This window comes from Patagioenas fasciata, chromosome 18 (assembly GCF_037038585.1).
Source record: "Patagioenas fasciata isolate bPatFas1 chromosome 18, bPatFas1.hap1, whole genome shotgun sequence".
NCBI classification, from domain to species: Eukaryota; Metazoa; Chordata; class Aves; order Columbiformes; family Columbidae; genus Patagioenas; species Patagioenas fasciata.
Genome location: NC_092537.1, coordinates 5,501,216 through 5,525,170, shown reverse-complemented (window position 1 = coordinate 5,525,170; position 23,955 = coordinate 5,501,216). Strand labels below are relative to the sequence as shown.

General features: G+C 43.8%; 2 protein-coding genes across 3 annotated transcripts in view; one reads left to right on the top strand and one right to left on the bottom strand.

The window, feature by feature from the left end:
• The first annotated feature begins 1,403 nt into the window (after nt 1-1,403).
• On the top strand, nt 1,404-7,947 carry ANKRD40 (ankyrin repeat domain 40). The gene is made up of 5 exons (XM_065852205.2): nt 1,404-1,786; nt 3,094-3,242; nt 4,285-4,713; nt 5,576-5,757; nt 6,783-7,947. Exons 1-5 carry the CDS (start codon nt 1,608-1,610, stop codon nt 6,921-6,923), a joined length of 1,080 nt encoding a protein of 359 aa, XP_065708277.1. The 5' UTR covers nt 1,404-1,607; the 3' UTR covers nt 6,924-7,947.
• Nucleotides 7,948-9,618: 1,671 nt separating this feature from the next.
• ABCC3 (ATP binding cassette subfamily C member 3) overlaps nt 9,619-23,955 on the bottom strand; it is a 47,803-nt gene continuing 33,466 nt past the window's right edge. The window contains exons 16-31 of one of the 2 annotated variants that reach the window (XM_065852203.2): nt 23,003-23,129; nt 22,485-22,661; nt 21,439-21,606; nt 20,514-20,697; nt 19,499-19,604; nt 18,643-18,796; nt 17,122-17,329; nt 16,268-16,578; nt 15,370-15,569; nt 15,145-15,271; nt 14,530-14,631; nt 13,351-13,497; nt 12,330-12,488; nt 11,785-11,951; nt 10,659-10,853; nt 9,619-10,061 (exon numbers count right to left, since the gene is read on the bottom strand). In XM_065852203.2, the coding sequence (XP_065708275.1) occupies nt 9,953-10,061; nt 10,659-10,853; nt 11,785-11,951; nt 12,330-12,488; nt 13,351-13,497; nt 14,530-14,631; nt 15,145-15,271; nt 15,370-15,569; nt 16,268-16,578; nt 17,122-17,329; nt 18,643-18,796; nt 19,499-19,604; nt 20,514-20,697; nt 21,439-21,606; nt 22,485-22,661; nt 23,003-23,129 (2,641 nt within the window). In that variant the 3' untranslated portion in view covers nt 9,619-9,952. Of the gene's footprint in view, nt 10,062-10,658; nt 10,854-11,784; nt 11,952-12,329; nt 12,489-13,350; nt 13,498-14,529; nt 14,632-15,144; nt 15,272-15,369; nt 15,570-16,267; nt 16,579-17,121; nt 17,330-18,642; nt 18,797-19,498; nt 19,605-20,513; nt 20,698-21,438; nt 21,607-22,484; nt 22,662-23,002; nt 23,130-23,955 lie in introns of those variants that run through there. The other variant, XR_010652506.2, reaches the window with a different exon arrangement.

The following is a 23,955-nucleotide window of genomic DNA, read 5'->3' as shown; positions in this document are numbered from 1 at the left end:
ATGGCGGCGCGGCGGCTCGCCCTGCCCACAATGCACCGCGCGCTCCTCGCCGCCTCTGGGGCCTGGCGGAGCGCGGGCCGGGCCCGCCGGCGGGCTCGCGTGGGGCGGCCGGCGCCTCCTCTTCACACACCCGCGGAGACCGGGACCCCGCGGAGGCAGGGGCGGTTCCCGGCTCGAGATGGCGGCGGGAAAAACGGGGATGGGCCTGGTCCCCTTCCCGCGGGCCGGCTTGGGAGTGTCATCGTGTGCACAAGCACTGAGGGGCCTGATGGATGAGGAGGTGCTGAGGAGGCAACAGCACTACCGGGAAATAACTCCGCTGGGAAATGGCACACGGTATGAGGGACACCAGGAGCCGCACAGGACGGTGTCCTGACCCGTGGGGTGTCACGGTCCCCTCAGCTCCCTGGCAGGGTCAAAGGCACTGAAGCCATCCATGACACACAGTTAATGACGCCCAGAGTGCCTCCAGCAGTGGGTATTCCCTTAGGAATTCTACCTATACATTGGGAAATAAAGCCTCAGATCTAACAGAAATCTTACTGTTTAATCTTGCAACTGGTTTCTGCTCATGTTGTTGGCTTTTTTTACTTCCTAGATGTGACTTTGTACCTCTAGTGAATATCACTAAATATCAGCTATTTCCCGGTTTCTCAAAATCATTTTGATCCTCCTGTGTGAAAATAATTGAATTTTTAATTAAATTATATCTCGTTAAGAACTCGAAGTCTGTAATAGTACTGATCCTGTAAACCCCACAGGACTCATGGCAGCCTTGCTCAGCATCACCGAGGGCTTCAGGAGCATCTTTTACAGAAATCTGTCCATAACACCTCCCGTACGCAGCGCTGTAAGGCGCCACAAAGTTCTTTCAAGCTTTGCAATTACATAATGATTTAACAACCCACTGGAACTCTTGGCAATGCAATACAACTTGTATGAATTTCCAGTGTTAATATGCTCCACTCTGGGGCTCGGGGGTGGGTTGGGATGTAGGTGTTTGCTTTAGAAAACGGGGGCAGAACTGGTCCGTATTTTGGGTTCGTTATATTGCTCCAAGTGCCCCAGGAAAGCAAACAAGTAAACTGGAACCGAACTACTGCACAGTTCCTGTGTGTGCCAGCACGGCTGCACAGAGCAGACTGGAGTAGAAATGGCCAGCTGGCTGGCTGGAGTTTGGAATTATTATTTTGACTTTTTATAGTTGTGAAATTTCTACCAGCTCTTCCCTTTCCTGTAACTTGGCTTAGGATGAATCCACGTTTGGGGTCGTTTTTTTTTATTTCACTGAGAATGCTCAAACGTGCTGAGCATTTCCCAGACGGGATGCACGATTCCAGAGCCTGCAAGGATAAATATCGGGGCAGGAGACGCTGTGCGTTATGCAATTATACCAGATGGTTTCCCGGTGCCTTCGGGAGTGCCCGGTAAGTCACCGGGGCCGCGGCTCCCCGGCCCGGCTCGGAGCCGGAACCCGATGCCACGGCCGGGGGTGTCACCGCTAATAGAGTCCCCCAGCCCGGGCCCCTCCGGGGGTGACGCTGCTGTGCCGCCAACTTCGCGCTGCCTCCGCCGCTCGTTCCCCAGGGCCGGTGGGTGCCCGGGAGATGAGAGATCGGCCCGGCCTGGAGGCCGCTGGGGGCCGCGGCGAGATGGCGGCTCCGTGCGCCGAGCGGGAGCGGCAGGAGCGGCTGCGGGAGGCGGCGGCGCTGGGGGACGCGGAGGAGGTTCAGCGACTGGTGGAGCTGGGGGTCAGCCCCAACTCCCAGAACGAAGTCAACGGCTGGTAAGGCTCCTCCGGCGGGGTCCCCTCCCCGGGAACGCTCCCCCCACCCCCGGTCGGGCTCCGTCCCCGCGGGGCTCCCCCCGGTAACGCTCCCCCTCGCTGGGACAGCGATCGCTCCTCAGGTTTCCCAGCGCTAACGCTGCCGTGGGTTCGCTCTTTCGCATGAAATGCGAATTAGTTTGAATTTAGAACGAAATGAAAAGGTCGGTCCACTGCCCGATGCCTCACAGAATCCCAGAATGTCAGGGGTTGGAAGGGACCTCAAGCTCATCCAGTGCAATCCCCCCATGGAGCAGGAACACCCAGCTGAGGTTCCACAGGAAGGTGTCCAGGCGGGTTTGAATGTCTGCAGAGAAGGAGACTCCACAACCTCCCTGGGCAGCCTGGGCCAGTGTTCTCCCTCTGTAGACATCTGTGATGCAGCCGGTAACCGCCGGTACCCACCTGCTTGAATCCTCCGGTGTCTGCTGCTGCTCCAGGTCACTATGTTGTTACTCTCTATCTATCTATCTATCTGTCTGTCTGTCTATCTATCTATCTATCTATCTATCTATCTATCTATCTATCTATCTATCTATCTATGTTTTGGAAGGGCATGCTAGCAGGCAGTCAAAACACAAACCTCAACTCGCCAACTTGCGTTCAGGTCTAACCAGAAATACTTTTTATTAACTCCTAAATCAGATTTTAAAATTCCTTTTCTGGCAGGGAACTTGCAGGTTGTTCCAGTGATAGAGGTTAACGCCTTGGTTTTGACACCTCATTCAGATAACACTAGAACTGTGACTTTTCTTTAATAGACACTTGCACAAGTGGGCAAAGAACTGTGCTTACAAACCATGCTTACAGGATTTTAAAGATAATTTACTTTGCAAAAAGTGCAAGTCATTGTGCTGACAGCATTAATTAAAAAGTAAAAATAGCATCCTAGGAAAGTGTCCGTATGTAGATACACACAGAAGTATTTTAAGTGCACGTTATTCTTTCAGAGTTTAAAATTGCATACACAAGCCTTCTGGTTTTTATTTTCTGGAAAAGTTAATAGCCTAATAAGTGACAAATTTAAAAAATCTTGAACTTCAAAAATACTATTGTTGTTCTTTGGTATCCAGAGCATTAGAGCAAGGGAAAACTACATCAGCAGGTGTCACTGCAGGCTCCAAAACCAGCGTAAACTTCCAAGGAAGGTTGGAATTAAAGTCTTTTTTGCGCTAGACATGCTTTAGGTCTTGTTCTTCTCATAGGCAGCAAGAGTTAATCTGCCGTAATTTAGGATTTCAAACAGTGTTACCGTTTTCCATGTGCAGGACTTGTTTGCACTGGGCATGCAAGCGCAACCACGCTGCGGTGGTGGCTTACCTGCTGCGGGCCGGCGCTGACAAGGACATCCTCACCGCGAAAGGGGAACGGGCGGCCCAGTTAACGTCCAGGAGAGAGATAAGGAAGATTTTGGGAGGTAAATGTGTTGGCTGTGCGATACGATTCCCAAAGACTTAGTAAAAAGGTGTTTAAAGCACGTACACGCCGATCTTTGTTCTGCGTGAGACTGTGTTTGGGTTTTAGCAATAACTGTGACTTGATTTCCCAAGTGTTTGCTTTGTAAGAAATGAAGTTTAAGGGAAGAGGGCTACCAACAAATGGCACCTCCAGCTAGCCAAACTTTTTTCTAAACACTGGTAAACTAGAAAAACTGTGATTTGAAATGTGCTGTGATTAAACCAGCGACAGATAGGTGCAGTTTCCTGTTTTCAAAAGAGCAACAGGAGAAATTCAAATTTGTGTGAAGCCCTTATATGAGCACCACCTCATTTTCCCGGTGTTCTGTGGAGCTTAGACACTGCGTTGAATAAATGGAAAATTAGCAGCCCAGAGAAACAGCTCATTAGAGGACACTGGTAGAGCATTTTTATCGTGTTTTGTAACTATTGGAGCGGAGTAAGCTTTGCTGCTAGAGGTGATAAGTAATTTGAAATGTGGTCGATTAACAACCTCATCCCTCCCTTTGTATTCCCTTGTCTGTGTTTGTTTTCATTATTGTCTCCCAGCTGTTGAATTGGTAACATTTCAGCTCTCCCAGTACAACATGTTCTTCTCCCTTTATCCCTGGCTTTAATATCAAACAACATATTACCCTTTGTTTTTCATTGCCTTATACATTATGAAGACGATACCATTATACCACCAGAGACCGTGTTACAACGTGCTGGCTACGGATTAAAACAAAACAAAACTATTGCAGTGTTTAGAAGGAAATAGCACCCCCAGAATTACTGGAATCAGACTCTGCTTTTGTATTTACTGTATTGCAACACCTAAGCACGGTTCTTTTTACTGTAGAAACACAGCATAGTGCTTTTTGATTCATCTTTTATCCTGTGATGCTTTCAACACTCCACTCCCTCCCCTTAAAAATAAAGAAAAAAAGAAACTCCACAGTGCAATAGCAGTACTTAGTATTTTCCTCAGTCTCGGAGAATGTTGTTTTGTTTGTTTTACAGTGGAAGATGATGAACTCCCAGACTTAAAGAGCGATTCAGATCTGCCAATCATCCCTAATTACCTGGCTAACCCACCTTTCCCTTACATTTATAACACCATGAGCAACAGCGTTCCGGATCCCTCTGTCAACGGGAGTATCTCACACTTTGAATCACGAGATACCGACTCTTCTTCCCTACCTGATGCGGAGACCTGCCCAGTTGCACCAGTACAGCATGGACATGCTGCTCCGGATGCAGCAACGTGCTCCAAACCCGCCGTGCAGAGAGCTCCGCTCTACCAGGGCGCCGTGTCCTTGTGCCGAAATCCCCCGTCGCCCGTTGGATCAAATCCGGCTGCACCACAGCAGGAGAACGGCTCCTGCCCGGGGCCTGTGCCAGCGTTTCAGCCGGTTTTCTTCACAGGAGCTTTTCCACTTAATATGCAAGGTAACAGTAAAGTCTCTTCTCACTTTGTCTTAGAACTTCTGTCACCTTGGGCAGTGAAAATGAGGGTAACGGGTAATCGCAGCACTGCTACAGATTTTCACTTTCCCATCCTTAAGCATTCAGGGAACATTTGATGGGAATTAAAGAGGTAGATATCCCATTTCTGCTGGAACTGTTATTAGAACATTGACAAAAACATTTGCTGTTTGTCTCAAATGCTGTAAAAGCATACAGACATCAGGGTAATCCAATTCTCTAAATAGCATACTCCAACCTTGAAATAAAGAATGTGAGTCAGCAGCTAGTGAGCTCGAGAGAGACCCTCACACGGCTCAGTCTGCAGCCCCGTGTCCAAGCTGAGCTGCTACAGGAGCTGCCGTTTCTGCAGGTAAATGTTGCCTGCCCAAAGATGGAAGTCCAGAGTTTCCATTTCAATTCAGGGTTTCGTTCTTGAAATAAAAGCTGTTCTGATATCATTAATTGGCAGCGAGAAGTTAAATGAATCCATTTGAATTGTAGTGCTCGGTGCCCAGAAGAATTAGAAAACAATAAAAGCAATCTTGGATTGCTGAGAAAATTAATGATCAGTATAATCTTCTGATTTTAAGTTAGCTTAAACCTAGTAAGATGAGTATTCACACAAAGGTTCATACATGTATATACACACACTGATTAGATTTGTGATGATTTTTTCATATAGGTTGATGAAAGTCAACCTAATGAAAATTGCGGTCATACAACTGCAGATGTTCTTGTACTGATACAAAGTCAGAACACAGAAGTATTTGGAAGTTAGTATAGATATATATTTTCCAATTCCTTTATACATCTACCTATTAATATACCTTTTTATTTCTCATAGAACTGGTGCTTAAAGTTAGAATACAAAACCCTAATCTTAGAGAAAATGACTTCATTGAAATTGAACTGGACAGACAAGAACTGACCTATAAGGAACTGCTCCGAGTGAGTTGCCGTGAGCTGGGTGTTAACCCTGAACACGTACAGAAGATCAGAAAATTACCAAATACAATGTTAAGAAAGGTAAGAACTCTCAAATTTTGAGGTGCAGTGACTTATAGAAAAGATTTTTAGGTGACCATTAAAAAGGAATAATTTGTTGGTCATCTGCATAGGCCAACCCCAAACTAAAACAAAACCACAACACCAACACAAAACAAACAAAAACAAACAAACAAAACCCCCTCACTTCGGTTTTCAGCCCTTAGTAGTTGGTTGGGTTTTCTTAGTAAAAGGGTTCTCAAGTTTCCTGATCATTTCCCTTCACAAGCATTTGGTGTTGAGCCCAATTAATATCTGATTGCTCTACTCCACTCCTCAATGGAGTGCAGCACCGCACCCCTGGACCTGTCACAGCTCTTCTCAGCTGAGTGTCCCAGTGCTGCGAGGACAAGATGGAGTCCTTTTGAAAAACCAGACGGATGTCTCAGAATTACTCTGAGTGCAGGTCTCTGAGTGTTAACGAGCTTTTCGCTTCAGTGACACTCACCTGCGCAGCAAACAGACCCGCTGACCTGTTGTGCCAGTGCACCGCTGACCTTTCTTTGGCTCTCAAATCCCTCTTGAGCACCGATGGCGTCAGTCGTGGAGTTGATCCGATTAACAGACTTCCCTGTCGTGCATCTTCACTGATTATAAGACGACTTATTCGTTGTTGCTCAAGCAGCGAGGGTGTCTGCCTGTGTTCTCTGCATACCCCAAGCCAGCTGCAGGCAGGACCCATTTGGGCAGAGGCAGGAATTAAGTTCATGACTTTCTAAGAATTACCAAAGGGGGAAGAAAGGAGCTGGGAGTGGCATGCAGCAGATCTTTACAAGTGTAATTCCTCACTGTCAGTACTCATTCCTTCTAAAAATAGACCGAAGTGAGCAGGTGAATAGGATCCCAGAATAAATATAAGATGCAACAGGATGTCCGCTTTCCAGTTTACTGGTCACATTTATAGATTAAGACGTAGCTTGTATTAGTCTGAGCCTATTTTTTTAACTTACCTCTGCAAAACTGAACAGATGGTTTATTGCCTAACAAATTATTGTATTTATTTAAAGGACAAAGATGTTGCAAGGCTACAGGATTTCCAAGAACTGGAGCTTGTTCTAACAGTAAGCGACAAACACTCACTTTTCAGAGTCCCAACGCTTTCTGAACGGAGTGGTTATAACAAGAAGGCATCTGAACTGACATATTAATTGCTTAAAGAATAAAACAAAAGATTTGCGTCTCTCATTTTAAAATTACATTTGAAATACAGTATCTGTAAGGGCTAACAACGTGAAAAAAGATCTATTTTGTTAACCTGGAAATAAACTGAAGATGTTACGCACAGTTACAGCCTCTAGTTAATCTAAGAGTAATTAATCTGATATGAAAGTAGCTTAATGCAAAGCAAGTATTGGTGAAACTGTTAATGCAACACTTTTCCTTAGAAAAATCTTGAAATACTGTAGAGTTAACAGCTCTCAGGGAAAGGCTCTCCTTAAACTGTTCTAATAATTTGTTTGCTATAAAATAGCAGAGGTACCCAAGCTAAAGAACCTGCCGTGAAACCCATTTAATATTTGTACTGAGTCCATTACCATTAATGTTCACTTTTTAGATCACATATTTTAAGTCATATTTTATTTAGAAGGAAAACAACCAGAAGGGTTTAAATCTCTGGAAGAAGCACAAAACCATCTCTAGTTTAAATACTAACAAGTGACTTATTACCTGTGATTTCTTAATCCCTGTTTACCCTTTTCCCTATTTCTCAGGTGAAAACAAAAAGTGATAGTAATTATCCAAATCATAAATATGCTCTCAACCAAAACCCCTTTTATTGTTGTCTGTCAATATACTGACGTGTGCAATTGAAAATACTATTTTTGTTACTGTATTGAAAACACATTTCGCCAACGCTGCTTTAATGTCCCCTTTTAAAAGCACAAAAATTGTAATTTTAGTGTCCTTTTCTCTCTACATTCCTGAGAAAAATTGCATCTTGAAACTTTAAAGTTGCCTGTGTAAAAAATTAACTAGTGAAATGCCCAGGGTTGTCTGGGCTGATATTAAATCTTGATGTTCCTATGCAATGTATTTCCTTTTTTGTCCAATGCCTCGTGTTTACCTGCGTTGCTGACTGAAAAAACAACACTCTTCCTGTGACTTCAAATTCATAATTAGACTACTTTGCTATGAAATTCTGGAATAAATAAATTGAAAAGTATTTAAAGAGCTGGATTTTATCTAATTTATAAGGATTTTAGTATTTACTCAGAGTAAGACAAAGGGAGAATTCTATTCTGGGAAACTGTAGAAGTATGTAGCATGAATTACATGGACAAACTTCAGTACCAGATACAACAGGAAAACACAACATACTGAACCAGAGTGAATTTCCCACTTTTTCTGTCTTCTCACTCCCTTCTCCCTGGTTTCTTTGGAAACTACAGCACCCAAAGGATTGGACTGTCTCGCTGTCTAAGAACTGACAGCCCGAGTTAGCGGTACCTTGCCTGCAAACCTGGAAATGGATTTACATAAGAGCAGCATGCTGAGCAGGGAACCACCCAAACTGTTACAGCACACGAGAGGGAGCCCTCTCCCCATCCGCCTCATTTTGTCCACTCAAACACCCGAATTTCCTGTGTGCCACTCAACTAGACCGAAACTCGCTCTCTTAAGGCGGTAGTAGAGCATTTAGTCACAACAAAATATCCTTTTCTGCAAAGTGCTGGAGGTCAAATGTGGTCCGAGTCACTGGCCATAGCTATTTTTATACCAAATTGCTGGTGGTGTATTAACTTCTGTGTAACGCAGTAATAAAATAGTTGTTCCTCGTGTTGCACTTTGGCCGTTGTGTTCCCTGGCACAAACGCCGCCTAAATCCAGGGACATACCAGGCTTAACCAGTCAGACCTAGTGGAGAAAAGCTCAGCTCTTGGGTTGATGTCTTCCTTGTTACATCTTGCACAGATGCCGATTGCTGTCTATGCATTCAGAGGAATATTTTTATACTTTAACACGGTTTATACTCAGAAAATACTGTTAACACTCCTAAGTCTGATTGGTGTATAATCATTACATTACTGCGTATGACAAATAATTCATTACTTTGTGCTCCGCTGTATGAAATCTTAATGTCGAACGAATGCTTGGCTGCAGGTTCTTGTTTCTATTTAAGAAGTGTCATTTGTAATAATTAATAAATGATTATTTTTGTCTTCTCAAAGTTTTTCTGAACTTTACTTATGGAAAAATATAGGGACGTTTTCTTGCTTGGTGGAAGAAGTGAACAACTGAAGTGAAAGATGTTCTATCAGATTCGAGCAGCAAATACTGTTTAGACACGGTACTCCCTTTATCTGAGGTGGCTTTTTATCAATGATAAGGGAGATATTTATTTCTGGAATACAAATCACATATTATCTCAGGTGTTTAAGTGTTGAATGAGATAAATTATATACACATCTGCTCAGCTTAAATGGAGACTTACTCATAGTGACTTCATCCATAAGACAGATAGAGTGAAATTATAACACTTCTGTGCCAATCATGTCCCTGCAGGCTTATGTGGAGCCTCCCAAATTAGTAGAAATTGTGTAGTTAATGATTTATATTAAGCCATCTGTAGGTTTAGTTTTAAATACACGTTACTTGCAATTCTTAGGCTGAAGAGGAATTTTATGACACCGAAGTTGCCCTGGGCAGGGATACCCAAGGCCCTGGAGTCGCTCACAGCCCTGAGGCCTCAGCGTTCAACACCCTGTCCTGGGGGAATACTGAAAGGAACAGGTTGGAACCACAACCACATCATTTCTCTATTTTTCAGCTGAGTCACCGCTTAACTGGGCCTGTATTTCCACTTCAAAACCAATGAGTCCTTATGCAGAAAACACCAACCAGTTATATTTTGTACCATTAATATAATTTACTAATTATAAACCCAAATACAGTACATATTGCTTTGTGATACATACATTTTCTTGGCAAAATGCTTGGCATTCTTTGGGAAAAAAAAAGAATATAATAAAATACTTTATGTGTATAGAAAATATTTAAAAATAGAAAATTCACTTTCTGGTCCTTGTCATAGTGAAATACTTTGTTCACATATCACAAGTTTAGTCTACTACAAAAACTGTTCCGTAAATTACAGTACATTCACAAGTCACTTTTGTGGCAAGTCACTAATGTAAAAAACATGAAATAAAAAACAAACCCCCAAGTGCTCTTCTTTTCATGCTAGTCCAGCATCTCTGGCCATACTGTAGAAAATCCCCCTGGATGCTATAAGGTTTGCAGGTGTATCGAATTCAGCGATGGTTCCATTGTCCAGAACAAGCACCCTGTGCAAAACAAAAGGTGGTGGCAGGGGGGGAGATTCATCTGAGAATACTTGCAGGAAACCTGACAGCCCTTTTTATCACAAAGCAAACTGCTCTCATCTTTTCCTTGCTTTTGTTTTCAACATGTTGAAATACAACAAATGATGAACATTCTCCCCGAGCTGCTGTTTGATATTTAAAAGTGCAGGACACTCACTGTTTCCCAGGTAATAAGAGGGGGCAGGCAAGTGTCATAGTTCTGGAATTGAAAATACATTGCAGAAAGCCAACAAGGTAAAAGCTCACTAAGTATAGTAATATATTTTAAAGTCATTAATATGACATGATGTTAGTGAGACAGTTGCAGCAGCTGCTGGTTAAAAAAGGATCCCTAAGCTTGCTGACAGTGCTGTTGATGCACCCAGGTCACATCTCTTGCAGGGCTCTGGTTAGCGAATATAGAACCTGCTTCTTATGCCAACAGAAGCAAAGCCAGGTCTGGACATTCTACCATGATGTGGCTTAAACATCATTGCTTACATACAACCTGACAGGAGCATCAGTGTGACTACCTAGAGACAAACCAGACCAAACCACGCACCGTTAAGAGATTCTTACCTCGTGTAATCCATAATTGTGTTCAGCCTGTGCGCTATCGTCAGCACCGTGCAGTCTTCAAACTGCGTCCTAATTGTCATCTGGATAAGATCATCCGTCTCGAGATCGATAGCTGCTGTCGCTTCGTCGAGGATCAGGATTCTCGTCTTGCGAAGCAGCGCTCTCGCCAGACAGACGAGTTGTCTTTGGCCAACGCTGCCAACAACGACAGGACAGGGCTGTCACCAAGGAGCCCCCACTGCTCAGAACCACTTGGGCTGGAGCAGATTAATCACATCAGGTAAAGTTACCCAGCAAAAAAAAAGTAGTATTTAGCAAACAGCCCAGTCTGTCAGCCTTAGAGCTAATAAACCCATGTTGCAGCACTGCAGTGAGTGTTTGTTTATGGCTGACTGACCCACCAAATGCTCTCCTTCCATCACTGCGACAAGAGCTGGGGAACTAATGATTACAGGGCTTCTGCTGGAGGGTTCAGAAACACACAGGTGTAACAACACTGAGCACACGCGGACTTAAAGAAAGGAAATAGGGAAAAAAAGGAAAATGAAAAAAATATCTGGGCAGCCCACAGCCCGTCTCCTGCCACAAGAGCACTCCAGACACGGCCTCTGCCTTTGCGGGATGAGAAGGGAGCTGAGTATTTATCACATATGTGATCTGTCCACACCACAGTCTCAGAAGCCAATGTAACATGGCATTTGATCATCTCATTCATGTCTTTCAAATAATAACGGAAAATGAACATTGCTGAAGTGTCAGCCGAGGCAGAGGACTCTCATTCAGCACAACACTTTACAGATGTTACAATGGCATTTCCCTCCCTACCAAACCACATTTAAGGAGCTGCCTATTCCTCACACATTGTCATCCTGAGACTCTTTACCAATCAGACAGGATTTTGGTTTGGGAGAAATCCTTCCCAGCAGCAAAGAAGAATCAGGTCATTTGTGGCAGAGGCAGAAAGAGCTGGCAAATATTTAAGCCTTATTGGTTTTCTTGAAACAGGAATAGGCGGCTAAATCATTTTAGCCAGAACAGACCATTGTGTGAACCTCTGCTCAAGTGTCACCCACTGTTAGGGCTGAATGAAAACTCAGTGTATGTTTCTAATCTGGGCATTCCTTACCTAAGATTTTCTCCACCTTCTGAGCATTCGTAGTCCAACATGGACGGCTGACTGCTGACAAACCTCTTCAGATGGGACAGTTCAAGAGCTTTCCATATTTCTTCGTCGGAATATTTATTAAATGGATCCAGGTTCATCCTCAGTGTTCCAGAAAACAGAACAGGATCCTGGATATAAAACCAACTTTCATTAGGTAAGTGCTTTAGCTGTTTTAAGTAGAGATATGAAAATACTAGTTATTGCTTTGAAGCCTCCATTGCATTGCAGGTAGGCCACCTCCCCATCCTATCCACTCTGAAAATACATTACATTATACACACTTAGAACCCAAGTTCCAATTGCAAAGATATTTTACCCTAAATCCTGTTTTATCACCCAGCATTAGCCTCTAAGGTGGCAGAACAAGACCACTTAAAGTAAAAATGATTTGTTTTTCTGAAACAATTTCCAGAGTGTAACAAAGCATTTTCTTCTGTGGATAAACCATTTTTTATGGTTCGCTAAGCTGTTAGAGATCCTTCCTTTGAGATACCCAGAAACCGTACCTGAGGAATAATTGTCAGCCGTGACCGAAGGTCATGGAGACCGATCTCTGAAATTTTCACACCATCAATTTTAATTTCCCCTTTTGCAGCTTCCAGGATCCTAAAGAGACAGAGCGTCATGGAGGATTTCCCTGCTCCAGTTCTGCCAACAATTCCAATCTACAACAAATTGCAGGTTTAACAACAAAGCATATCATTAAAACCAAACCAAAACCCAACGAAACAAACCCCCAGCAAACCCCCAAGATTCCTCCAAGAGGTTTGACGCACAATCTGAATCTAAGACGGAATGTCACCATCCTTCCACAGAAACCCATGTCACACATTGTGATGTACATATTGCCGTTCCTGTAATTTGACTGATATTGTAAATAAATACATACATAGGCCTAGAGCCATCCTATATAACTTTGGGTGATCGGCTGAAGTACCTGTGTTAGGAGGACAAGAAATAAAGGCTTTTCAAAGGGCTATTCAGACTTTATGGTAAGCATGGTAAGCACTCCATTCCAGAAGGTGGCTGTCATCCTGTCTGCTTAGTATACAGATAATTCTCTTTTAATAACAGCCTGCTAAGCGGAGGACTTTCTCACGCTAATTGTTCTGTCATCAGCACACAAACCCCAGAACTTTCAGTTGAATCACAAAGAAACAAATCTCCCTGAACAAAGACAAGGAAGCAAAGAATGTCATTTCCTTCCATGCCAAAAATTTCACCGGGGAAAGCCAGAGAGCAGAAAAAGCTGGAATTCCTTCTCCCATCTGCACCGCTTGCAGAAAAGTGTTCCTATTGCTGATTTTTTGTCACTTGCGCTGGTGCCTCCTACATGGCGTGTTGTAGCCTGTTGCCAACCTCGCTTGGCAAATCCAGCAAGCCCCATGCGATCGTTCCTGTCCGGTTGGCACTGCCAGCTCCTACAATGCCAGCTCCTGTGTGACATGAGCACGTTGGAGCCCCTGTCCTCTGCTCCACGGTTGTCCCTGGAAGCCCAGAGCAACGTTCTAGCAGCTGGGAACTCACCTTTTCTCCACCGTGCACCTGGAGGTTTAGACCCTTCAGCACTAGGTCCAGGCCTTTTCTGTACCTCACTGAATAATTCACAAACTCCAGTTCTCCCTTGGACGGCCAGTCTGCTGGGGGGCTCTTGCCTTCAATGATCCAGGGAGCCTAAGGAAAACAGGAGTCAGAAATGCCTCACATCACTTTAAGAGAAAAAATAATTCAAATTCAGATACAAACATTAACATTTATGGGTTACTAGAAATATATCTGATAAATCAAGTCTCTATTATATAAAAAAAATAATAATAGGGGAAAAACATGGGTTCCTAAGTATCCAGCCATTGTGGTCTTTGTTGTGAAGTTTACAGGAAAAAAAAGTCTGAGCATATAGGGCCAAATCTTCAATGGATATAAATTAACACTTCTTTCCAATGACTTCAATAGAACACTGCCTGTTTCATGCCAGCTCAAGCTCTGGCTTTTATTAATAACATGTATCATGCACCTTGTCCAGTTTCCTTTTAGCTTCCAGATTAAATACTTGATCTCCAGAACCGTCCGCTGCAGCTCTCCTCAGATCCTCCATTTCCTAATTCTTAGTCTCCCATCACGGACACAGGGCTAACAAAACCCAGGGTGTCCACAGAGCAGCAGGTTTCCCAGCACAGCTCCACCTGCCACCCTTAAAAGTGTTTGGCAACAAAGGAAGATGACAGGATGACTTTCCTGGATTAGGCAATACAGTGTTACTGGACGTGTTCTTCTCTCGTGGGAAACATGGACTGATTAAGCTGATTAAATAGAAATACTGTTGAAAACATGTGTGTAGCCTGATAATTGTGCTGCAGCTGTGCTCACTGGCAGGATCACAGCACCATCCGTGCAGGTAGGACTATGCATCAAACGCTCCCAACCCAACGGGAGCAATATTCTGACAGTGACACTCATCTCTGCTGTGCTCCAGCCACTTACAGCAGCAGAAAATGAGATGCTAAGCACAGACTGCATGATGGCAGTAAGGGTTTGGAGCTGTGATAGCATAAATTACAGTGCACAGTGTGACATTTGTTCGGGCTAAATGATAACACTCTCGGAGCAGGAACTGTCTCTCAAGAGTCTAAAGAAAGACCGTGTAAACGTGTGCGTTAAAATTTCACCCTGCTTGTTGGTGAGCATGCTTGATGATTGGCAGCTGACCTCGGTTTCTGTTTCTGAATACTCTTTAATTCTTTCAACAGCCACAATGTTGGTTTCCAGTTCAGAAGTCATTCGGACCATCCAGTTCAGAGACATGGTCACCTTAGAGAAGACAAAGAACAAAACACCACCCATAGAGGAACAACAGATTTAATAATAACAACAAAAGCAGACACTGCTATTAAGACTTGGATTCACATTAATATTACAAATGGAATAACTACTTTTGCATTGACATTAATACAGTTACTGGGCCAAGAAGTCTACAGATAATCAGGTGCCCATGTGAAGAAGCAAATGACTCCCATGGTGATTTAAGAAATGGACATCTCCAAAAAGTTGTTTGGAAGCCATTGCTGTAGTCATGGGTCTCACCGGAAAATTGCTGACAGCAACCCTGCACACTCATGCCATATAAAAGCTTCTGGCAAGAGTGAGGCCATTACATCTGCTAAATTCTCCACAGCTTGGGTGAATACAGATTATCTCCCACAACTCATTTTGATTATTTCCTTATTAACTTCAGCTTTAACAAGCACATAAATTGTTGCTGATATATCCATACCATCTACAAAAACACAAACCCATCAGTGAACAGAAAGCTACAACACATACCTGCAATGCATAAGATACTGAAAGTCCCACCAAGCCAGGATTCAGGTTGTTTTTACCAATCACAGCAAAAAGGGCAGCAAAAAGGACAATACAGTTACCCACAAACTCGACTCGAATGCCCAGCCACCTGAGGGAAAGGCAGATGTGAGCGGAGCGGTAAATGTTGCTTGGAGCAGTTATGCAAACACAGGATTCCCTAAGTGGGAAGGTTTTATGCCTTTTTACCTGTTGGATACTATGCCAGGAAAGTAACTCTTCTGATTTTCATCTGTCTTCTGATCACTCATGTCTATGAAGGATTTCACTCTCCTGTAGGCTCTGATGACACTGGCCCCCGAGATGGTTTCCGAGAAGTGCGAGTAGATGGGAGATCTGCTCACAGACTCCAGGCGCTTCAGCTGGCGGGAGGTGGCTACGTAGAATCGCTGCCGTTGTTTTGGAGAAAAGTGAACGGTACATTAAATACTTGCTCTTTTAATTAAGAGTAAACGTGGTTTTAGGTTAAAGATATAAGGGAGATTGCACTTCAACCCTCCAAAATGTTCTCTATAATTAAGAAGATTCTTAAGAAAGTTATCTTGGCTTCACTCCACAACAGAGTATTGGCTAACTGCAATTTCTATTGACTGCAAGTTGAATTTATCTATGTCCCTTTAAATTTAGTTAATACGGCCCAACAAAATGAATCCATTTGTAGAAGCCTCATCTTGCAAGAACATGAATTTGCACCTCCATTATTGGCCTCTGTTTGAGGTCTATAACATAAGCTCCGTTTTTGCTCAGAAGGCAACGAAATTGATGCTTTGCACTTTTAATATTTTAACTCCTCTCTGCTTTAAGAACTTGTCAATATGTCAGATATACACACTTCAATATACTGAAGTGCACTGCAGCTCTACCTCCAGTAGCAGGCTTATCTGATATTACTTAAAAGCAAAATGAGGTTATGCCTGTTCATTTCATGAGCACATCTCACAGGACATTTATTTTTCTGAGAGGAGTAAATAATGTTTTGTTTACATAAACACGTAGCTACTTTCCCAAAAATTCTTCTTGTTTTTCCTAAAAAGAAAGACAAACAATGCAATAAGAGTCATTACAACAGTAGTCAGATTCCAGTTACCTGAACAAAGTAGTATAGAATTGCAAGTGGAACTATAACCACGGCGAAGAGCGGAGTACTGGCTATAATTATAATCATCGTTGACAAAGAGGTGAAGAATGTGCCGAGGAACATCAGGATGGTCGGTGGGATTACTTCATCGATCACGTAGATGTCCTTGGAGAAGCGGTTGATGATTCGGCCGGTCGGGGTGGTGTCGTAGAAGGACTGCGGGGTGTGAAATTTGTTCTCCAGCAGCGCAGCGTGCAGCGTCCGGGCTGCGGTGATCCCTGCCATGGCCAGGGTGAAGGAGCTGATGAGCACTATGAGGCCTAATGGGTGAAGAGGAGACGTGTTAACCAGTGAGAATGATGTTCTCGATTCCAGCTCTTTGACACTCAGCCTTTTGTTGTGCTAGAAGCTTGTTTTCCTTTACTATATTCCCTGTCCACCCCCTCTTACCAGGCACATTAGCACTACAGCATTGCCAACACTGCTGCCCAAGCACAGGAATGTGTCCCGTAGGATTTCACCACAACCATCCTCCCTCTGCTTTCCCCAAGCCTTCACGAAATCCTAATGCCACAACCTCATGCCAGCTCTTCAGTCTCTTCTGCACCTAAGTTTTCATGTTTTCTCTCCAACTTACCTCTCTCAGGCTTCTATGTCAGCCGTTCAACCCCCTCCAAGGGCTTTACAACAAAATTAAGTGTTGGGTTGAGCTCAGACTTTGTAGCTCCAAGTTCTGTTACATCCCTTGCTTAGAACAGGATTTTGGGGGGGGGATTTTGAGCCACTGGCAACTGGCGCCATGGCTTCCCCACCTAATTCCTCTTTACTGAACACTGAGACATCATGATTTTATCTGGTCTCACCTTGCAAGAGGCCCAAGGCAGCGTAGACTCCGATTCGCATCGCTGTGTTGTGCTGAGTCCCGTTTACCACCGGCTCGTTGGTCCAGTCACTGAGCCACACATTGGCCCCAATAGCAGCAGCATTTTGACAGCAATATAGGAAACATATCACTAAAGAAATGACAGGGCTGACAGCCTTCACATATTGCCAGAACACCGTTAGCTTCACCTGCAAAAATCACACACCGAAGCTGCTTTGTACGACTTATACAATCAGGAGTTGAGACGGAAAAAGAGAGAAGAAAATTCTTCAGTAGAGGAGCTGCTAAATTCAAAAGTGCCCAAACTCTAACATACCACAGATAACTTCTCTGAAATACTCTTTTCCTTCATTTTGAGAAACTGTATGTTATTAGTTTTGTGGGGGTTTAGTTTTTAAGACTACGCCAGATGGGAAGAAAGAAAAAAAAAAGAAGAGGCTGATTAAATAGCAGCGAAGGATGGGTAACAAGAACAGGAGCCAAGATTTTCAAGCAAAAGCAGCAACTTGGCAGGCATACCCAGCTCAGGACCACTTTAAATGGCCTGTTTGAGGAAAAGTGCTGAATATGCCTCCATTCAGGTGCCCTTACAGCAGCTTAAAAGTACCACCAAATGCTTGCGCACCCCAACAGGAACACAAAGAGATGATGCTTGTGGCACAAAGCAAAGCTGCTCTCTCTTCGCTGCGAAACGGCAGAGAAGCAAAAAGAGACAGAGACTACAAAACCCAGTGTCAAAGAAAGCATAAGAAGGAATAATTAAAAGAACAACTGTTGTTGATTAGGGACTTAGAAACCTAAAATAATGCACAGAAACAGTTAATTACACGTCTGTGCCATGGTCCATGCACGTCAGACTAAACAGGACACATTGAGCCTTCTGAAGCGGAGGGAAGGGGTTCTCATTAGCAAAACCTCCCTGCTCCTTTCTGTCCCTTTCTTTTACTTTTGTATTGCCATCATCTGTTTTTCCCCTTCTCTTCTCCTTTTCCCTGTTCCCATTTCACACGCTGGCTTTGCTCAGGGAAGAGCGCTGCCCCTTTTGTCCCTAAGAGCATATTAATAACAACAAAACGCTCTTGCAGATGGGGTGATGGGAGTCAGGACAAACCTGCCAGCTGGCTCATGCCACCCACTGCTGCAGTCACCAGATACCCAGCTGGACCCAGCACCAGCCAAAGAGTGTAAAGACCCACAGCACCGCTCAGGCAGGGCGGATGGAGCTCAGCGCTCTGCACTATCAGATGACTCCAGCAGGAGCTGGAAGGGATCTTTCTTATTTTTTCTTTTTTTCCCCAAAGTACGTAGCCCTTGCCAGGCATGGAAACCTCTGCCAAAGTCCCAAATCTGAATGATCACTGGCCACCAGATTAACGCCTAAAGCCTGCAGTCGTGATTTATGCAACACGTTTAACAGAACTGGATCCAATGTAGAAATAAAAAGGATTTTTTGAAACAGAAAAAAAAGCGTAGAAAAAGCAAGGGGGGAATCAAACCATACCGTTCCCGTTTCAGTGGTTTCAGCCTGAATAAGTTTCTCGTTCAGGTTTTTTCTTGGCGGAGGAGGCTCTGCTGGCTTCTTCTCGCAGACTCTTCGTTTCGTTGACATTTTGTTGGGACATTCTCCTCCCTCAGAAGATATTACACTGAGTTGCCTAGTCAAAACAACAGAGTCATTAGGAGAAAAAGGGCATATTGTGGCAGTGCTAAGGCAAGACTGGGATGCAGCAGATTGGATTTATTCCCAGCTCTTCTGTTGAGTTCCCATGCCAGCCTCACTCACAGCTACGGGTGCTTGCGCCACCCTCTGAATGTTCACTGATGTTCGATGATGCTAGAAATATAATTCCAAGCAAAGGCTGTGCCAGGACCTGGGCTCTTTGGTAAAGGCCTTTAGAGGCTCCATTGCAAGCCAGACATTTCAAAACCAACCCCTGTGCTTCTCTGTTTTCACATCAACAGTAGCCAGACACCGTCCAAGGGTACAGTTAGGAAAACTTGTAAGGATTTCCAAGATTCCTGACAGAAAGGCGCAATGCAAAAGGTTTATTTATCATACAACTGGTACCAGTTTGGCGTTGTGGGGGTAAATATACACAGTGGGGCTACCTGAGAATCAGAGAGCTGCTTTAAGAAATTGGTTCAGTTCAGATTAAGAAAAGGATTGTAGGAATAGGTGTTTGATCTTTGCATGTTCTTTCACATTTATTTTCCAAAGGACACTACACCAATTTATTTATTTACAAGAGGAAACTAAGGAAACTAAAGCCCAGACTGAGAGGCAGTATGTGACTAACATCCTTCAGATGTGTTTCACCCCAGACATGGACTATCACACAAGAGGACCTCATATTTACCTAAGAAACTGTTTGCGGACCTCATTCGTCACTGGTTCATTGTCTGCCAGATCGTTGTGGATGCTGAGGGTGTCTTCAGCCAGCAGGACTTCCTCCTCCTCCAGCACTGCAAGACAAGATCACATCTCAGAGTGCCTGCTGAAGGAGGCGAAAAGCACAGAAAAAGGTGCCTGTGCAAAGTAAGAGTCATGAAAAACAATACCACAGCAGGAAAATCTTAGTGCATAAACTCCCCATAGTTTTGCTTACAGCTCTTCTGTGCATCGCTTCTCCTAACTCAGTCACAAAGACCTGGCGAGGCAGGCTGGCTGCCAAATGCATTTACATCACCTTCCTTTAGCACATCAGAAATGTTAAGTGATGGTGTTATACTCGGTTCTAGCTAAATTCACGCCTAGGGAGTGCTCTGGGCATGATGTGGGGATGGGGCAGTCCTGTCAGGATCTGCCGCAAGGCTTTGCTGTTGCTGGGAGATGCCACACGTGTCCCCCTGTCTGGAGAGGATCAGTGCTGCCATCAGAGAGCGTGGGAACACTGTCACACACAGGAAACACCTACCGAAATGCTTTAATCTTGTATCGTTTTATCAGAACCAAACCAAGCTGAAAAGTAACTCAAGATTAAAACGTTGCTTGAACTGTGCTATATGAAAAATCCAACAATATATAACTACATACTCTGGGTACTCCTTTGACAGCAAGCACACTTTGTTCTTGACTACTGCATTTTCCTGCTGAGTTTGATGTTGCTAATTTTAAAATAAATTAATAACTTTAAAGTAATTTCTAACACAAGCTTTGCTTTTTTTCTAGGACAAGCCACATGAAATTTTGAAAGAAATTTGTGAAAGTATTTATCAATAATACAGACCTGGACACAGTCAGTAATTTTCAGGGTAGCACAGAAAGGCAAATGCCAGGTTGTCATGAAGAAGCAAGTGACACTTTATACAGAGCAAATATCTATAATCTGGTTGTCAGAAAAAGACACATTTTAAGAAAAAGGAATACTGTACTTGTTGGCTCGTCCTCTTCGATGTCGTCATCAAGTGCATAATTCCGCAGCAATTCCGCAAAGTCCTTGTTTTGTTTCAGAAGCTCTTGGTAAGATCCCATCTCAGAGATTTTGCCATCTACCAGGACAATTATATGGTCTACCTGAGGCAGGAAGCTGATGCCATGGGTCACCAGAATTCGGGTCTGGACAGGGAAGAAGAGAAAAACCCCACATCTCTCAGTTGTCACCATGGGGACTAAAACTCCTCAGCAAGCCAAATACTACCACATTTTTGGGACAGAGAATGAATTATCATGTCAAGGTGAAATTCCAGGGGAAACATACTGTCCTTGTTAGCTTGGAGATAAGCACATGAACTTACTATTCTTCCTACCACGTGCTGATATAACCACAGAAGGAAGTAAACCAACTGAATTATCATTCCCCCGTTCCCCTGTGTTGATTTTCTTTGCAGCCCTTCCCTCTTGAGCTCTGAGGTAGCCTGAGAAGATCATAGCAGGAGTAGAAGGGGAAGAAAAGAGATTGCAATTTGGTTGCCTACTGCTAAAGACCTCTGTAAAATCAGTAAACTGCTTCAACTTCCTCACTGCACTGAGTAACGAGCAGCAATATTAAGCTGACAAAACCTTTACAAGTTTCTGCAAATGTCTTGTTTTTGCAGATCTCAGAGCAGGGATTTTAAAAGGCAGAGCAGGTTTCTGCCTCTACATATTCTGAGTAGAGCACATCACTTCTGGGCATGCCCAAACAGCAGCTGACTGCAGAGTCTCTGCTGCGGGGAAAGGTGTCCACGTCGCCAATTAAACACAGAAGTTCAGGAATGATTCAGCACTCAAGCCTCGGTGGTGAAATAGCTTTCCTGTTACCCAGCCGTGTTTCTGAGTCCGTGTGCATTTCTCAAGAGGATCTAAATGCCAGCTTACTTTTCCTTTCAGTACCCCGTCTGGACCTATCACTTTGTCGAAGATGTGCTTCGCGACATGCGAGTCCACGGCAGAGAGGGGATCGTCTAACAGGTAGATGTCGGAGTTGCTGTACACAGCCCGGGCCAGGCTCACCCGCTGCCTCTGCCCGCCGGAGAGGTTGATGCCCTGGAAGGAAAGAGGAGAGAACAAAACACGTCACGCAACTCGGTTCCAACAACGGCGATGACTTGTCGTGGCTCTCGCCCAGCCAAACGCACAGATGCTAAATTGAAACATGAGACGCTGAAGAGAATAACTCACTCCGAGCCAGAGACAGGAACAGAACGCCTCTAAATCTGTTTGTTCGCTGCCAAACTTCCACTCACCCAGCAATCTGGAGACCGAATAAGCCTCTTGCTTAATAAGCTCCTAAAGGGAGCTGTTAAAAACACAGCTATAAAAAGGAAGACCATCAACCGGGATGTAAAATGCACGCATTCAAAGCACGGCTGTGGCACCTGGAACATCTTCCACATCTCTCATCTTCCACACAAATCCCCCCCTCCTCACGATATCCATCTCAAATTTAGTGGCAAATGAAAAAAAAACAACAACAACAACTTTGTTGGTAATCACAGATGTAAAAGTTTCTCATTAAAATGAGGTGTTAAGGGATGATCATATCACTTTTTCACTTGACGCACACCATATGTTCCCTCCCTTTTTATCTCTACGGGAAAAGGAAGGACTTTTCATTATTCTGGACAGATGGACCTTTACAATTGGACAGCAAACGGAGGATGCTCTGATCTCCCAGGGTTAGAAGTGTAATTATGCACCAAGTAGAAACACATGCTTTAAGTTAGGAACAAGCTGAAGTCCAATTGCCTTTCACAAAACTGCCCCACATGTTTCAGTATTGATCGTAGTAGGGATGCCGTTGTGAAGATCAAACCCAACCAGGTGCCGGCTTCACAGCATTTCCTCTTTAGCCGGACAGAACAGGAATCACCAAGCACGTCAGACTCAAAAAAGAAAATAAAAAGGGAAAAAAAAACCCTTACCTTCTCTCCTATCTCAGTCTGATCTCCTCCTGGCAGCACTTCCAGGTCAGTTTTTAAAGCACAGGCCTCCAAGGCATTTTGGTATTTTTGGTCATTAGGAGCTTGGCCAAACAAAATGTTATCTTTCAGCGTGGCATTCTGGATCCAGGCTTGTTGAGGCACATAAGCAACAGAACCCTAGAACATGGAGGGAGAAAGGAAACCTCTGACTTCTAACAAGAAGCAATTCATGCTTAGAACTCTGATTAAGATCTGCAGCACACAGATATAGCTCCTGTCTGATACACATTCACATTACACATACACGTGTACTAACGGCTGATGTATGGTTGATAGAATCAGGAAAGTTTCATGTGAAACAATTGAACAGGTGTGGGCAAACTCAAATAAACATGCAGACAAGCTGGCGCAGGAGCAACCAGAATTCCCTCTCCAGCCAGATGTGCATCATAAGCAATGGCAGGAATAAGCACCACATTTCCACACCATCGTTAAATGGCATCGTAAACAACACCAACCTTCACAGCCACTTCTCCTTCCAGCTTTTCCATTTCACCCAGGAGAGCAGACACCAGAGAAGACTTCCCACAGCCCACGTGGCCAACAATGGCAACCAAAGCACCACTGGGGACCAACAGATTTATACTGTGGAGGAAACAGGCTGGAAATTAATTAAACATCAGTTTACTAAAGACATTATGGGTCTTTAAACCAGGCCTGAAATACACAGCTTGACCTCAGCCTGCCTGGATATAGTAAGCACAGCCTGGTCACTGGTCGTCTTCTTCCCTTTCTTGTGTACAATCAAGTGTAACCAGCACTACAGGAGTAAATGGAAACCCAGCATTAATCTATTAATATCTTGTTGGTTAGTAAATCAGTAGGATTGGTAGCAAGCCTTCCAAGCTGTGTCCTATCAGTCCATCAGGAAGTCAAACAATGCAAGCAATCTTCCAGACATCTTTTGCTTTCTGATTTTAAAAACAAGAGCAATTGCATGAAAGCAGTGAGTGAATATATCCCATCTGAAAATGTTCAAACCACTCTAGTACCGTATTTCCAGTGCTAGTAAATAGGGTTCACAATGACACAAAAAAACCAAAACTTTCCCAATTAGAATTCCTTACTGTTTTCCCCACTATGTTCTTAAAGATAGTGCTTCAGGTCCTGGTTTTGAAGGCGAACTGATATGGAAATGACTGATGGACACAGTCTCTTTGCCATCAAAATGTCTTTGACTCATGAAATCAGGCCAGACTTCTGTTGGCACAGATCCTGATGCAGAACTAGGGTTTTAATTCTTATGTGGAGTCTTACCAAGCGAGTAGTTGATGTTTTGAACACAGCAAGAGGGGTTTTTTGTTTGTTGTTTGTTTTTAAACAAACAAACAGCATTCAAAGCAGGAAAACTCACAAGCACTACATTTTTTCCTTCATTACTCTTTCCCTCCAGTTAGCTGAGTTTTGACTT

Bases quoted from the DNA above. Each gene is read 5' to 3' on its own strand.
- ANKRD40 (XM_065852205.2), top strand. From the start codon at position 1,608: ATGAGAGATCGGCCCGGCCTGGAGGCCGCTGGGGGCCGCGGCGAGATG. The intron at 1,787-3,093 runs GTAAGGCTCCTC...TTCCATGTGCAG, and splicing joins CAGAACGAAGTCAACGGCTG to GACTTGTTTGCACTGGGCAT. The intron at 4,714-5,575 runs GTAACAGTAAAG...TATTTCTCATAG, and splicing joins TTTTCCACTTAATATGCAAG to AACTGGTGCTTAAAGTTAGA.